Consider the following 17,835-nt stretch of genomic DNA (forward strand, 5'->3'; position numbering starts at 1 on the left):
ACAAAAGTAGAAAGGTAAGAGTGAAGCTCAAAGTAAAACAGAGAAATACTGAAAAAGAATGCTCCATTTCTGTCTAGGTAAGAACATTGTCTAGGTAGGCCATTCTGTGTATGCATTAATTTCTCCCAACTATATGCTTTAATGACTGTTTCTCTGCTCAAATATATCCAAAACAAGCAATTATGAAAAACAAAGATTATTTTTGCAGAAGCTAAGGTAAAAGTAATTTGTTTTGATGGACCTCAATGGTTGCACCTAAGTGATTTGAAATGATGCAATGTTAAAATCTGATTAAATTCTTGATATCAGTAGTTTATATGGTTGGACAACCCACACAGCTAAATTATCGTTTCTTTAGACTCACCTTTTCAATCCTCTACCACTGCCATTGACCCTACCAGAACTATTGTTTATGTCAGCGATAACACTTAACCATCAAGCGTTGGTCACTGTCAAACAAGGGGCCAAAGTATTCTTTCTAAATTTCTAAAATATTTTTCAGTGTTCAGTTTTAAGAGCATGCCCTCAGTTGACTAAACAACATGCCAAACAGAATATAACATTGAAGGCTTTTCTCATTTAACTCAAAGCTAAAGAAGCTGGCATTTTGGAGTTCCAGACAGACAGAGTTTGTTATTAAAAGCTGCAAAACATGGAGGGAAAAAAAGAGACATAGTTTTGTGTTTGTGTGCCTTTTGTTCGCTCCAATAGTCCAACTATTCAATTACTAATTTAGTAATGTTGATTTGATGGGGACTGGATGAAAACTCCCTGTGCACTGGGAAAGCTAACTTGAACTTAAGCTGAGACCAATTAGGAAACGAAAATAACAGCAATAATCACACTGTTATATCAGCTCGGAGAGTGAGAGGTAGACATAGTGTTAAAAGTGTCAAGTAGCAACGTGCATAATGATCCTTGCATGCTTAAAAAGAGTCACAATAAATGATGTGCAGTTCCTTGGTGCAGGTAAACAGCAATGTCTTTTGTTTTCCTTTCAGGTCATATTAAATCTGTCTGTTTTTTAAAACTCCTAGGGAATTCACTAAAACGATTAGGATGGCCTCACATTGTGTGCATTGTGTGGAGGTTTGTGCGTATGGGTAATAATGTACATTACCTCTGCTAGCTCGGTCTACATGCTCTAGGTCTTCAGCAAACTTGATCACGTCTGGAAAATCCTCCTCACATACTTGCGCCAGGAAGTGGAGTAATGTGGTCTTTTGGTCCGCTGACTTTGTGTCCTTTAGCTGTAGTGAAACACATACACACAAAGTTATACAAGAAGACCTGTGACAGTAAAATGATGAATTTTATATCCGCTCATTTAGTCTCGCAACAGAATTAACCAACAGGCAATAAAACAGCTCTGATTAGGCACAGAGTGAGAGCATATTTGCACTAAGTAGTACCTCAGACTCCCCGTGTCACAGCCTAAGCCTAACGTTATAAGCACAGATGTTTTGCAATGTTCTGTTTCTAAATAAAAAGAAAAAAAAATATGCAATTCTTATTTGTGCATAAATTTGTAGAATCCATCTTAATTACAAAAAAAGATCTTTCTGCCACAGTAGAGAATTAACAGCAGATTTTGTGTTCTATAACCATATCTTTTGGATGTTGTCTGACAAAGGAGCATGTGTCATAGTCCTTCATTCAGCTACTGCAAACCCTTTCAGTCGTTTTATAAATGCTGAGTGTTGACAGCGCCACAGATAATTTTGTGTCTTTCTTTCTCTGATAAATTTCCATCATCATTCTTTTACAGTTTAATTCCAATATGTCTCTCAGTATCCCTGCCAAACATGCCTCCTGTGGAGTATATTGCTGTGTATCTCTCTAGGTGATCTATTGGTAGACAGCAGTGTACTCAGCCCTGCTGGGTTTAATCATGTTTGTATTATCTCTTCTAATCAAACATTCTCATCTCTGTTTTCATTTCTGTTTTCCCATTTTTTTTCAAAAAGCTTCAAGTGCTTGCTAACAAAAGGTCCCTCTCTGAATTTAGATTGATGGTAATCATAGTTGACAATGCAAACATTTTGCTTTTTCCAGTTGGGCTGGGTGCAATTTTCTTGTGCCGTGGAGTGCGCCATGGAATTAAGTTGTCAAACTTGGGAGCAGGCATGAAGGTGATGTCTTCCTCTGTATATTCTGCCTCTGATATCGACTCAAACCTCGGTCCCTCAACACACGAGTACAAAGATAAAGAAACAGACACGAGGTAGCAGCAGCATTAGAAATGCACTAAACACAAAAGATATTTCTTAGAATTTTATTAATTGGTTAAATTACTGTCAGGTTAATGCAGCTAATCCATCATGTATTTATGTATGAGTCCAAGTGGTGAACACACATGCACTGGTGTTTATATGATTAGCAGCACCCAATTCTAACAAGGTAAAGAGGTGGAAGTGATGGATGGCTGCAGTGGTTGTTACTGTGGAAACTGCAGTGAGTGTGCCATCAGCTGTAATGTAACCACTGGAGGAGTCTCCTACGCCAGGATCACACTCTGTTCTCTGTCACCAACACTATCAAACAGGAAAACTCACTGTTTTGTCTTAATGCCATATAAAATCCACTGGTATAGGCATTTGCTATGTCTGTACCCCACTAAACTTGGGTAGTACTGCAGGGTATGTGAACTTTCAAAGGGGATATTGGCCATATCCTCAGTTATCTATTCTCAGCAGGAGAATGAGAATAAAGTATTCCCGGGGTTTGGCAGCTTTGAAAGATGTCAGCAGATAGAGGAAAAAAAGCTGTTTTGTGGGGCTGATACTGTTCAATCAAATTAAACGGTTTCAAACAAAATGTCTCATCACAGCAGCCACTTTAGATCAGTTCACTGATACGGCTCAGCCAAGGTGACAAAAGAAAAAAAAGAATAAAAAACACTGACTCGCCATGCAAAGAGAGAGGCTACCTCTCCAAGAAAAATGCAGCCACACACACACACACACACACACACACACACACACACACACACACACACACACACACACACACACACACACACACACACACACACACACACACACACACACACACACACACACACACACACACACACACACACACACACAGAGGTTAACATTTTACATGTTTCCGTACAGAAGTCATCCTGGACACTGAATCAGTCCTCAGTCTAAACGCTATTGATAGTTTTGGACTAGGGCTTGTACTCATGACACATATGGTAATACAATATCCATATTGCAAATGAGCATTTAAACGTATGAAGTTTTTGAACATATGTAGACTGCAGCAATGGAATGAGAAGAATCTGGCTGGCGTCCTTCAAGCAAGGATCTAAAAAATTCTGTACAGTTTGTATGTGGTCTTCATATCAAAATTACATATACTGTGATAATGGTAGTATTTTAAAAATTATATTATTGCTGTTACTATACTCTAACTGCAAACACAGCTGTTTATGTTGAACCACTGCCAGTGGATGGATAAAGGTCTCTATACTGCATGTGAACAGCTTATGATAAGGTTAGCATTTTAACCCTCACCTTGCAGAGGGAACTGAGGTCGAAGCCATAAGACTGGGCGTTTCGAGAGCCTGCATTCATGTAATTCCCCAGCAGCAGCACCAGCTCCAGCAAGCAGCCAAAGGAGCAGCTCTTCCTGACCTCATCACAGGCGGCGTTTACAGCCAGGATATCTGGACGCAGGTTGTTCACCTGCTCCTCGAATTGGAGTCGGAAGAGGATATGGCTGAGGCGAGGACGCAGCCGCTTCACAGTGCTCATCTGGGAGAGGAGAACAGCGATGGAGGAAATGAGGAAGCATGAAGGAGAAAAGAATAATGTGAAAAGGAGAATTACATCATGTAAAAGCAAGAATAAGGAAAAGTATGTCAAACAGAGAAAAACAGAGAAAAGAAATTCAAAGACCATAGACAAACTTAAAATAACTACAATCACACTTTTGGCCAATCTAATATAAAAGACATTTATGCAACCAGCATGCTGGAAAGTGTTGCTAGGCAGGAGAAATAGATGCTGGCAGTGATTTGATTTGGGACGCAGGTCTGGTAAGTTAATTGTGGAGTTAGTGTCCATATAGGGCAGGCAGCGGAGGGGGTGGAATATACAATCGGCTGCCTTGGATTACCACTCTCACACAATTAGAGAAAATTGGAAAATATTGCATTGGGCCCAGGGCCTGGCCACAACAGTAATTGTGTATGTGTGTGGGGTGGTGGGGACGGCGCAGGTTCCAATTGTCTGTTTCACACAACAGCTGGCAGAGCGATTTGATGTCCTCCATCAAGGGTTTAATTATAGCTACTGTAATGTTATCAAATGACTATTTCAGTCGGTGAGTGTGTAAGCGCGCGTGTGTGTCTGTGTTTGTATGAGAGGAAAGCTGAGAGAAACAGGGCAGGGGGATAATATGATAAAATTAAGAAATGGCAAGGTGCACAAGAACCAGACATAATACTGAAATGCAGCCCAAAGATGGGATCATTTATAAGGATATTGTAGCGAGGAGAAGATGATCAGGGGAAGAAGAAGGAAAGCAAACGCACCAGGGTGCCTTCAGATTGCAGCTGTTTCCATGAAGACTATGATGGGAATTGGACAAATTTGAGCTGTTGATGGCAGTATTTACAACTTGACGGGAGGGGTTCAATACATAATAAGAAAAAGACATTAAAAAATGGACTATAACGAAGAAGACATGGAAAAATATAGTTTGTGTGTAACTTGTAATATATGTCTCTGTAGAGTGTCAACAACAATTTAAACCCTAGATGAAAGACTTTAATTCAAAGAAGTGCCAGTCATAAGGACTGTGACTACAACTGAGCCCGGAGCACGCACATGCTGGTAAACAGACTGATTCCTCAAATTTCAGAGACTGAAATTAAGTCGGTAAGTCATCAAGCACAACTGATGTACAGCAATAACAGCTACAGTGCTGCATTAAGTTGACTTGTGTTGAAAATTCATTAGAATATGCTTTAATCTAAAAACGTGGGAACGTATGGAAATTAATACCCTGTTGGAAGATTGAGAGCTTTTTTCCCCGTTTGACTTCTTGTCACAAAGAAAATTTAACTTATTCATGTAGCTGCAGAATCTTTAAATGACTACATTACCATTGTGTCCAGAGCACTGTAATGACTTTACTAGTGTAATCAGGTTTATTTCTTAGAAAGGACACTATTACTACACACTACTACACTGAAAGTAGAGTTGAAATTAAGTGTGCGAGTGGTGGATATTGAAAAAAGAAAAGATAAAAATACATGTGTTTGCACAATGGTAAATTAAAAATTCCCTTTGAACCTGTGCTTTTCAGATATGTGAAAGAACAGAGGCCTCCTTGAGCCCACGCAAGCACAGTAGCAAAACAACATCATATAAGCATGCTTTTCTTTGTTGTATGTGTCCCTGATGAGCTATACACACCAGCTGAGCATGCTCTACCCCCACCACCCCCCAATCAACTGCTCAGTCAATGTATTACTACACCCCTCATGCATAATTCGGAATAAACCTCCTTTGAAAAGTCTTTAAGAAAACGATGCAGACATAATTAGGCAGCAGTGCTGCTCTTTAATGTGCATAAATTAGCACGGCAGTCCACAGGTGTCCCGTCTTTCCTCTTAAGGCTTAAAAAGATAGAATTTTAAAAAGCTCAGGATTAGGATATTCATATGAAAGTGCTCCATTTGTGTGTGTGTGTGTGTGTGTGTGTGTGTGTGTGTGTGTGTGTGTGTGTGTGTGTGTGTGTGTGTCTTTGAGTGCATTTCGAAAGAGAAAGAAAAACAGAGGGAACGATATGATGCAAACAGAAGACAAGTTTAAATTATTATAATGTTAAAATAGTAATAAACCAGTTTTATAAAACTGTGCATGCATATTTATGTTCTGCTAAACCACTATATTCATAGTACACTCAATTTCAACTTAGTTGATACATAAGAGTATAATGTAGGATGTCTTCCACCCATCCAACAAAAATACTAAGACATTAAAAAAAAATGTATATGTTGTTAGAGCTATAACCAGCTGGTGGGGAAGGTGACAGATTTGTGTGTGCATGTTTGTGAACGATTGTGTGTACTCACCACAACCCCAAACTGCTCAGGCTCTGACAAATCTGCATACTCATTTTTATACTTTGCCAAGGCATTCAGCTGCTCCTGCTCTGGAAGGTGCTTTACAAGGTTCTACAATGAAGAGAGAGGAAGAAAGGGAGTGAGAAGTAGCATGTAGGAAAGCAGAGTACTGAAAGCAACTGGTACACATGCCATGATGCTTGACACAATTCATTTTACTAATTGTACTTGGTACTACCTTATACCCTCCTCATTATCACGTTTCAATTTCTTAACCTTGTACACAATGTAGTGATGTAAAATGTCCAAAATTAAGCTGTTTACCCTTGGGGGTTGGATATATCTGGGTTTCAACATCAGCGTAGTTGCCCATAATCCATGCTTGAAGAACAACGTCATGTTTTTTTTCAGTTTAATTTAGAATGAGCCCTAGGACTACCATTCTTTGTACTGTGCTTGTATGGAAATCTGACCCACTGCTGTTCTATTTGCTGTGTTTTGGTGAGTTTCAGTCCTGTTAGTAGGTCTATATATTTGTATATAGACAATTGAAAGTGAAATTGTGATTGTGTTTTTTTTAGACAGCCAAAGGGAATAAATGTTAAATTATTTAAGCCACACTGATTGCATTGGCTTCTCATATGAATGTAAGAGCCTTCTCAACAAATACTGCTATTGTGTGGTAAATATATTGGTCCAATGCATTTAAATTGGGCTGAAAATCTGTTCCTGATGCCTGGAGTCAGGACATATATTGCCATTTCCATTACTTGAGTTTTTATTGATGCACTATAATGGAATTTGCCTATATGACTATTATTTATTTGCATGTTGTAATTAATAATTATCAATCAAATTATTATTATTATTATTATTTTTTTAATGTACATCCATAGCTCTGGTTGGTTTTTGTTTATTTGTCTCAGCTCAGCTTAGCCACACCCACACTGACCAATTACACAGTTAAACAATCTAAAGCCCAAAAATGCACAAGTCTACTTCCTCAACATCTGTTGCACAAATTGTAAGCCATCGACTCTTTACATTTTTGGTGACATCTATAGGCTGATTTAAATTTGGCTTGGTGAATGTATCCTGTATGCCTACAGTATACTTATTCATCCCTTTGATTACAGCAAATTTAACACTGTAACTCTTAAATTGCCAGATTGCCATAGAAGTCAGTTGACAGTCACTAAAACTAGAACTATTAGAACCAAAACTAGAAAATTAGAGCACATTTCCCTGTTCTAGCTTCTCTGCATTGGTTACCTTGGTCCATGTTCAGAATGGATTTTAAAGTTTCCTTGCTTGTTTGCCCCATCCTACACCATTTACCTTCTCTGTCCTTTCACTCCTGTTAGTAGCCTATACACTCTACTGACCAGTTGTTGCTGACTATTCCCAGGGCCAAGCTAGCCCACTTTGAGTTTGCCGAACAGCATTTAAAGGACTGATGGCTTGATTAAACAAAAATTCAACTTTCTGAGCAGAACTTCAAACACTACAGTGGAGCATGGTGGTGGCAAAATCATGCTATGGGGTGCTTCTCAGTGGCAGGGACGGAGAGACTGATCAGTGCTGAAGGAAGGATGAACGCAGCCAAATAAAAAGAGGTTCATGAAGAAACCTGCTCCAGAGTGATGTGACCTGCGACTGGGGTGATGGTTCACCTTTCAGCACAACAATGACCTGAAGCATACAGCCAAGAAAACGTTGGGGTAACTTTGGGACAAGTCTCTGACTGTCCTTGAGTGGCCCAACCAAAGCCCAGTCTTAAATCCCATGGAAAATCTGTTGAGAGACCTGAAGTTGGCAGTTTTCAGATGCTTCCAATCATATCTGGCAGAGCTTGAGAGGATCTGTCAGGAATAATGGGGTTAAACTTCCCAAATCTAGGTGTGCAAAGCTTGTAGAGACTTACTCAAGAAGACTCGAAGCTGTAATTGCTGCCCAAGGGGCTTTTCCAAAGTACTGAATTAAGGGTCTGAATGTGGTTTTTGATTTTTAGTATATTTTCAAAAAATTAAAAAAAAAAAAAAAAGGCTACTGTATTCATTTAAAATTAATTCTACAACACAATAAAGTGAAAGAGTCTTAATACTTTCTGAAGCCACTATGGTATGTTTATCAATTTTTTTTTAACTTTAAAATATGTACTACATCAGTCATAAAATCCAAGCCAAGGAAAGCAAGCAGAACCTTCTTCAGGGCTTCAACAAGGACAGTCAGAAAGAAATATAGATAAAAAAAACAGACAGACAATGTAAGACTGTCAGGATATTCTATCTGGATGAGGAAAAACTGCAATGTATAAATAAGCGCAGACCATGTGATCGGAAAGGGATCTGGCTCGCATTGTGATTCAGATATCAGCCAGGTATAAAACATTGTGCATACAGTGTGACCATTTCTTTAATAAAAATAAAATCTACCTGTCAGTTCATTGCACTGACTGACAGAGAGACAGATAAATATTGTATATAGTTTAAATTTGTGTTATACAGCTGGCATTAAATGAAAATGTCACTTTTAAGCACATAAAATACTGCTTAAAATTGGCATAGCATTTAATTATTTATTCACAGATTGCTGTGCTCATCAACTGCTTCAACACTTGTTGTACTGTAGGTTTTACAGACGCCAAATACTTCAGCCACAGGCTACATGCCATTTCAACTAATCAAGGCAACAGTTGACAGTTGAGGCATGAACCTGATTAAGAGAAAGGCAGCACCAAAAATGTACTTCCTGCCTCAAGGTGACCAGTCCTAGGTTAGACTAGTTTCCAATAACCTGTCCATGTAAGATTTGGGTAGGTGGACATACGAGTTACGTGGTCAGTCCAAGATAGTCATCTACTAATGTCAGATAAGTAACTGAAGCTTTAAACATTTTTACAACTTAATATCAGACTTGCCTTACCTGGATCATAGGTTCAGTGAGTTGCGCTTCATCCACCTCCACTATCATGCGACGTATTTCCTGATAAGGCATACGGAAGGAACCGAGGAAGATGGCTACACAGAAACAAATAACGGATGAAACAAATGCTATTGTAAATGTAAAAATGATTCAAGAATGACCGGTAATGTTGCAGTTTAAGACAATTAGTCATACAGCTTAAAAAGCAGGAAACAAAATGAAAATCAAAAACAAAACAAATAATGATGTGAGATAAAAAAGAACAGCTCGAGGACACATGAAGGACATGACGTAGGAACTGAAAAGAAAGAAATTAAAGATAGATCAATACATAAATCAGCCAGACATAAAACTGTTTTAGAAAAACTAATTTCTAAAAAACTACACTGGTTGAGCAAGCATGAGATCCTCAAGCAGGTGGTACCACCGGGGACTGAATGGCAATTGCCTTGTCAGGATAAGTCATTAGTCTATTCGGTGGAATCAACTGAAAAACCCTGACAGTTAAAAGATGCGTGACTAGGCCAGATGATACAGAATTTTAAAGATTATTGGGAATATCTGACCGTAAAAACTGTGGTGATTTGAATATAATTTAATATTTAATATATATAGCGTTTTGTATTTAAGCGAGTCTGGTGTTAAGAGAGTTACAGACATCAACTTGATATGATATAAAGTAAAAGCAGGAGTAATTCTTCAAAACAAGTGATGAAAATAGAATTTCACTTTTTTTCGAATCTTATTTGACAGATTTTACAGTACATTACAAACTGAAATAATACCAAATAAACCAATAACATATATTGTTAACAACAATTACTGAGGTGATTTCAAGCAAAGTTTGGGTACAGTTCAAGATAAAAATAACTGCATATGATCAGTGGAGGTCTGGCTGACTATTTAGTGCTTCTTCTCCATGTAAAAATGAGAGCTCTTTACCTTTATTGCTAAAAGGGACATTTTAACCCACTAGAAATCATTACAATGAATATATTTGCAGTGTACTGGCATCACTCAAGCAACAGAACGAACAAAGCTTAGACTCTTTACCTCCTATGGCCAAACACATAAACTGCCAACTCATTTTTGTCTTTACTAATTCCTGTTCTGTAATTTCCGCTGCATGATTGATCGCTGTTACTGGGCTGATTAGTCTAATTTTCTTTTAATACATGAAACAAAGGTTACAGCTCCCCTATATATAAGCCAATGAGGTACTAAGATCTTGGAGTGCTTAAGACATCAGCTGTTTCCTCATTAAAGCTGGGTGCTTTTAAAATGGTCATTTTAAGACCAAACATGCATCACTCACACACGAGCGCGAGTCAGTATGAGTGAAAAGAGATAAAATAGCTTGAGACACACAGAAAGATCTATTTGATCATCCATAGAAGCATTTTTCCTCCTGTTTCTTCTTTCCTTAAAGGATGTATAACATCATTAATTAGCCCAGCGTGTGTGTGAAGATATGAGTCACAGGTAGCAGTGACCAAGTTCACAGTAAGTGTTCTTTCTTTAATTGCCATAGCAATAAGCAAAGGCGTAACTTATTGCCTGCCAACATTCTCTTTCAGGTCACTAAAAGATTCTCACTACATTCACGGAACATATAATAAGGGATACGGAAGATGACTTAAGTGAGATAAAGAGCAAAAATGAGGCTAGACCTACAGACGCTGAAACATCAAGACACATGGATGTGTATAGTCATTGGGAGGGGGATTGGGCTGAAAGGAAACCATACTTACATAGATTCTGTGCAATCTTGGGATCAAGCACCTTGAGCTCTTTAATTCTCTTCTTTATGCATTTCTTATCTTCCAGATCCTCCTCTTGTTTTTTGGCTGATAAAGACAGAAACACTGAATTATTATCACCACACCAAGGCAATATTTACACAAATGCGTGCACTTAGTGTACTGCTGAAATATGTATGATATGCAAAAATTCAGATACAGGGAGATTACGACATTTCGATATCTTTTTTCAGTGTCTGGGTACAACATAAAGGTAGGGAAGGTAAGAAAGTGAACTGGAAATGTAGAGATTGTCCAGGTGAGTTTTATGTATTTAGTTAGTTGTAATACTGTATTCATTTTAAAGATGTCAGCTGTTTAAAATTCACCCACAAACATGTGAAACATCTGTTTCTTTTTTTTTTTTGTGTTTTTTTTTCCAAGTGAATGATGACATAGTATGCCATGACAGGATGCCATGCTGCTAGAAAAGCATGGAGAAGGGGATTATGGGATAGTGTTGTGATCACACCACTGACAGAGAAAGGTATAGGTGAACCACGGTTGTTCCATAAACACAAAATTGCACAAAGATTATTTAGGTTATTGGTGAAAGTAAAACTGTTCTGGGTCACATAAAGCCAGGTAGGTGGGATTGTGATAGTGCTATTAGTAGATAGAAGAGTCATCATGAGATTTAGGATTATAAACAGCAAAACAAGAAACTAATAAGAAGAAACGCACAGATATGCACACACATTCACAACACTCGTGAGCCAGGCTCACAAAAAGGAGTTCATGGTTGGTTTTAATTATTTAAAACACCAGATTAAGAGAACAAAATGTGCATCCCAGGAGTATGCTGGGTAATTGTCTGGTGCAGTAATTATGGTGTGTGTGAGACGAGAGGAAAGGAGAGGAAAGGAGAGGAGAGGAAGGAGGAGAGGAAAGAGGAGAGGAGCATAGGAGTTAATCCGCTGGAAAGGAATTTCTTCTTTTCCACATGGGCTTGGTCTTCATTCAGGGATCTTGTAGCTAATTAAAAAGTGAAGAGGTATGCTGGGAGCTCCCAGAACAGAAAAGACTGTTAGCATTGTCCACAAACATGCACACCTACGGTACAACTCACCACGCACAGAAATACACAAACATGACCACACACTGAGCTATCCTTGGACTTACGTGGCTCCTCTGTTGGTACACTCTCCTCACAGTCTTTCAATGTGTAAGAGAGGTGAAATGCAAAAGACAGACAAGCAGGACGATGGAAAATGTGTACAATGGAAAAGGGAGAGGAGAAAGAATGACGAGATAAAAATACATTTTCTTAAGACTGCATCCTGTCCACTGCAGCATAAAACACAAAGAGACGCGAGTAAGGAAAGCTATAAAATCTTAAATAAAAAATTGGCTGAATATATACACAAGCAGAAAACAACTACATCAGATGGAAAACCAGAGGAAATGACAAATTACCTGAACATTTAACAACTAATTCCACTAAAAATTAACCCCATCTTGGTACACAGTTACAAAAAAAACACAGACACGAATTGTGCATTTTCAATTTTGGTCAAAAAACAAATGGATTGAGATGGCCATGAAGGACAGCAGTTCCTTGCAACATCTGCCAGTACAGTGGTACCCTTTCTAATATCTACCACCTTCCAGTGCTTGTGTAAATATATTCAACAAGTATTGGTGCAAAGCACTTCCCTTTAGATTGTCTCCATGAATATATCCGTACGCTCAAGAAATCAACAAAAATGTAAAGATGTCATTATTTACTTTTAAAACCAGCTTAAAGAACTTAAGTATATATTCTTATGGGAATGTAATCTTGAATTTGATATGATTGGACATCTAATTGCAATATAAGAAGTCAGCCCTAGAAAGCCCCCAGTTTAGTGCATTAAGATGGTATATTGATCTACTCATCATAACTTATAGTCTGACAGAATCTTATTTGCACCAACACACGCTGACTCACTCTCTCACAGTCTCACTCTCTTACACACACACACACACACACACACACACACACACACACACACACACACACACACACACACACACACACACACACACACACACACACGCACACACACCGAGCTGCCTCAGGTGTTATCAGTTAAATCAGCTAATTAGATTGCTCATCCTCTCTGGCCTTAAAACAGCTCTTCTTCAGGGAAGCCTTCTCATTCTACATCAGCCAATTAAAATGTCCTGCAGAGGTTAGAGGTCACTGGTTAATCAATCAGAGGGAGCGGCGACTGTTGTAGTTATCAGATTGTGCTATCACCCAGGAAGTGGGGAAGATAAGGATACACTTGTGAGTGCAGAGCAGTGGGGAGTCTGCATCACATCACAGGTCTAGCAAAAGTAGGAAAGAAGCAAGGGACACAGTTGTACCATACTGGGTATGGTACAACTGTGGCAACGGATTTGCCAACATTTATATGGGTGCAAAGATGACACACTAATAGAAAAACAAACGATTGTACCTGTTTAGAGAGAGAGTGAGAGAGAATCTGAAATGCCGTGTACATCTGGCATTAACATGATTCCTGGATGATTGAATCATAGGCGGACAGCACTAAATACAAGTGTAAACAACCACCAAGATGCACCGTGATCTGATCACTCAAACGATTTACAGAGGAGATTTGGGACGCATTTGACCACATATCTTTTGTAGTGTAAAAGCTAATGCGTCCTGATACATCCCCAACAAGGCCGTAACAGGAAAATACATCATGAATGCAGAACATGGGGGTTATTTTGGTAACAGCATGCCACACCAAAACAGGGCAGAAGTTTCAGTTCAAACAAAACTAGACGACTCCTATCATAACTAGACCATTTACGCGGATGGAAGTGACGTAGGCAGTAACGAAATCCAAACACACGTGGTCAGGTGGACACTTTGGAGATGCATGATAGACACAGGTATAAACAGTGATGTGTCTCGTCTGTCCAATTGTGTTTCGATCACCCATGACACATGTTAATGCCAGGTGTAAACAGGGTCTGAGAGTAAGTGCAACAGAAAGATTTAAGTTACAAATGGAGCCACTGAATAAAATTACTGTTAAAATAAGAAGTTAAGATCAGATACTGCAAAAAGGGGAAAGTAGGACTCCATGACAAGACAGGACGGAGCAATACATTAGTGACAGACACCAACAGTGGTAAAACATTGTGAGTTGAAACTCTTGCTCTGCTCTGCCACAGTACACACAGTGCTAGCTGTCTACCATCCAAGCACTTTTAACTTAAAGCCTCTTAATGGAGGCCTGTGATAAATGTCAACTTGATGGCAGGACTGTGGACAAAGTAGGAGGAAAGATAAGTATGAGAAATAGAGCCAAGAAGGACTGCCTCAATTTTCCTTTGTCCCCAGTGTAGCATACTTTGGGGAAAATGCATTCTGCATTATTCACAAAATAACAAACAAAAAAACAAAATATGTCAATTTGTGTTCCTATGTTTTCTTACAGAAAAAATATCTTTGGGTCTTGGGTATACAAGAAAGGAAAAGTTTTATTCTTTTCTTGAGAATCGAAAAAGAATGTTTAGTTATAGGGTCAGATAAGGATCAAAGCCAGAATTTTAAAAGAGGTATCTACTCCTCTCACTTTTAATAATTCTACTGACTGGTTTTGATCCAATCTCTGCCACAGTTTAAAGGCACTTGACAAAAAGATGACAATGTGTAACACTGTGCACACACATGCCTCCCAAACAGTTGCACTTCCCAAAAATCAGTATCAGTGAATTGTGCTGTCAAACTACTAAAGGGAATGGTGGATGAAATAAAATTGCTGTGAAAGAGCATGACTGATGGTGTACATGACAAGGCCTGGCCTCAGAGACACAAGCAAGTAACACCTCAACCCCCCCACCCCCTCACACACACAAAAAAAATCTTCTCACACACATAGAAAAACAAGCACACACACCAAAATCTCCTCCTCCTTCCCACGTTCCCTCTACACTCACACCAGCACATCATCTTATTATGGATTTCTAATCAGAGAAAACGCCTTCCTGGAACTGCCCTCCTCTGGCAGGCAAACACACAAAATCGTAATACTAATGTCAAATGAAAAGATATATATTTGATAACTAATACTAACATCTAAGATGTTATCAAGTGAAGTAAAGACATGACAGCAGTGGAAGTGAGACAGTCAAGAGACAGACAGTGTATGTGTGTGCTCATTTGGCCCTTAATTTTATCCAATATTTGTCCAACTATCTTATTTCCTGAGGATATATCAAACCCTTGAGTTGATTTTTCTCTTGATGAGGCTTCATTATTTATGGCATTTTGCAGTGATATGATCACCAACCCCTGAGAAAGCAGATACACAAACACACAGTGAGGGGAAAGTTGAGAGGGCAGCAGTCTTCAAAGGGTAATTAAATCACTGTGTTGTTTCCAATAGCCAATCAAAGCAGTCATGCAAGTAAAGTTTAAATCACTGCTATTAGGGGAGTTTCTGTAGCAGGGATAATTCGGGGCCCCCGCAATTAAATGTGTAAACACCACACACATACATATATAATACACAGACATACACCATTGCCTGAAGCAAAATCCACTATTGGACATCTGATGCACAGGAGGGGGGCTGTCTGCAGCAAGTGAAGAAATCCACAATTCCGACGCATCTGTCAACAACTCAAAAGAGGGGAGATGAACAGTCCAACCAGCTGTGCGGTTTGTCTATTGACTCACTGTATGGTTCTGATCCAGCTAAGTCCTGAACTTGAGTCGGCCTGACAGAAAGCACAAGAGACATCCAGTACGTCCAGTAGCTACTTGGACTATCCAGACCTGCTCTCACCTCTTCTTCTCTGCCTCATCAATGCACGCGCTCCACCATCCTGACTAACGCTGACATGACAGCTTGACTGGTCTGTTTGCACACAGACTATTCCCCCTGTCCAAAGCCGTGGATGTGCGAGTACCAGTGAGAGAGAGAGAGAAGGGGAGATCAGAGTAATGAAGTGAGGAGCTGTGTTGTGAGTGAGCTAATCAAAGTGAACTATGCAGGGCCACCTCTCCCTGTGATCCAGGCGAGATGACCCAGGGCCGTAATTAGTCCGAGACTTTCATTCTGATAGCAGCAAATTAACAGACTTCATTAGGCTTTTCTCTCTTCTCCTCTCTTCCTCTTTTCCTGCTATATCAAGATCATTTCTAAGTCAAAACCACTAAAATTGGTCCTGCATGAGCATCAGCGTCTACAAGTCAATTGCACTTCACTAAGAAACTCACATGCTCTCTCTGTAGCGTATGTAAGCGCACACATTTAAAAACAAATTCACAAATCTGGGCTAAAATTAATGACGCAACATCAAAAGATTCATAATTATTTAGAAGCTTCTGTTAATCAGTGTGTACTGGCCTGTGGGGATGAATTTTACCAATACCTCTATTCTCAGTGGAGTAGTGCCCCCTAAAGGCCTCTTGAAGACCTTCTAATGGCCTCTAAATATGTGTGTATGTGGGTGTGTGTGTCTGCGCTACAATGAATATTTTCTGACAACTCTGTCATATCAGGTATGAAGCATTATTATCTCCATTTCATTTCACTATATGACAGCACCAGTCTGATCTGAACAGTTGTTAAGCCCACCCTAACATTTCCCAAGTCATTCAATGGATTGATGACAGCCTAAATCATTAATCTCCGAAGTCATTTGCCATTCTTCCGTTTTTTTTCTCCCTGTGCTGTTGCAAACATGTTTGCACCCATCCATTCACAACTTCCGCTGCCCTACATACACAAACCTACATGTGCGGATGAAAAATCACTCTAGAAAAATACAGACGCGAAAGCAAATATATTTTTAACGAGCAAGCCCATTACTATGGCGATATGAGAACATAAAAACACAAATTGGGAATAAATTGAGGTGCTGATGCTTGAGAAACTGAGGCAGAAGAAAAAAAAGAGGAGAAAAGGGAAGCAGACAAACAGAAGGAGGTTAACCACACAAAAAAGCTAAGGGGAAGCAAAGAGCCAGTGACCATAATGAGTGTGTGTGTGTTTGTGGCAAGCATGTAATATGTGATACTGTCAAGCATTTCAAGACACCATGACAGGTCAAGGTAATATATGTATTGGTGATTGCTTAAAATAAAAGTACTGCATTTCTAACTATAATGTAGTTGTATTATGGGCAAATTTCAAAATATATATGAAAATAGTAGGCTGGACATTGTAAGAAAGCAAAAATTAGCCATCCATTCACTGTGTGTATTATGTGATCAAACCTTTCCTTTCAACAACAATGACAAGAGGCTTTAATTATTATGCATCTGATGAGATCCCTCATAATGGCATAAATTTTCTGTAGCCACATGTAAAGTCATTATAGAACTAATGATGTTCTTCAAAATGTCATAGCAAAAGCATAAAGGGAATGGGGAGAAAAAAAAAGGAGAAAGGAGGAGAGTAAGTGAGACAGAGTGTAAGAGAGAAACACAGGAAAGTCCATTTGATTTGAACAGATATTGTATATACTAGTAGAGAGCATACTTACTACTAGACGGCATGGGATGAACATCCTGCCGCTATCCACAGATACTCGAAGTGGTTCAAAACAAACAACTATTTAAATCTCCTGAAGTAATTTTAGAAACTAATTCTATCTCCTGGCCTCAGTGAATACAACTGGACTCCATGCACCTTTGAAGGTAAACTATATATTACTTATGTTTATGTAAATTTTATTTTTACTTAAATGCAGCTGAGACTGGAGACCGGTATGGTGAAAAGGTAATTTAAGTCCTGGGCTCAAGACAACTCAATGTATAAATGAAAATATAAAAAAAATAACAAAAACAAAAAAAAACCTGAGTGCAAGCTCCATACATTTGAGATACTTGACTTTTTTAGCCTGCTTCAAGCATTTAATTTTAGAAAAGACCACCTACTACACTGCTTTTTATCCTTTCATCCCCACCTCCTGTAGTCCTCTTTCTCCTCACAATTCCTCTATGATGGTCTCAACCAACCTCCTCAGCTACTTTTGTCTTACTGTAATTTTGAAAGCCTACCAAGGTCTCTG

General features: G+C 39.0%; 1 protein-coding gene across 7 annotated transcripts in view; it reads right to left on the reverse strand.

Annotated features, from left to right (window-relative positions):
• Window positions 1-17,835, reverse strand: part of LOC120792858 (protein diaphanous homolog 3-like) — a 162,282-nt gene that overhangs the window by 75,520 nt on the left and 68,927 nt on the right. For all 7 annotated transcript variants that reach the window (XM_040132259.1, XM_040132252.1, XM_040132283.1 and 4 more), the window contains 5 exons: window positions 10,762-10,857; window positions 9,011-9,105; window positions 6,095-6,196; window positions 3,525-3,764; window positions 1,121-1,250 (listed from right to left, as the gene is read on the reverse strand). In XM_040132259.1, coding sequence (XP_039988193.1) covers window positions 1,121-1,250; window positions 3,525-3,764; window positions 6,095-6,196; window positions 9,011-9,105; window positions 10,762-10,857 — 663 coding nt within the window. The remainder of the gene's footprint in view (window positions 1-1,120; window positions 1,251-3,524; window positions 3,765-6,094; window positions 6,197-9,010; window positions 9,106-10,761; window positions 10,858-17,835) is intronic.

Source organism: Xiphias gladius, chromosome 1, assembly GCF_016859285.1.
Source record: "Xiphias gladius isolate SHS-SW01 ecotype Sanya breed wild chromosome 1, ASM1685928v1, whole genome shotgun sequence".
Lineage (NCBI taxonomy): Eukaryota > Metazoa > Chordata > Actinopteri > Istiophoriformes > Xiphiidae > Xiphias > Xiphias gladius.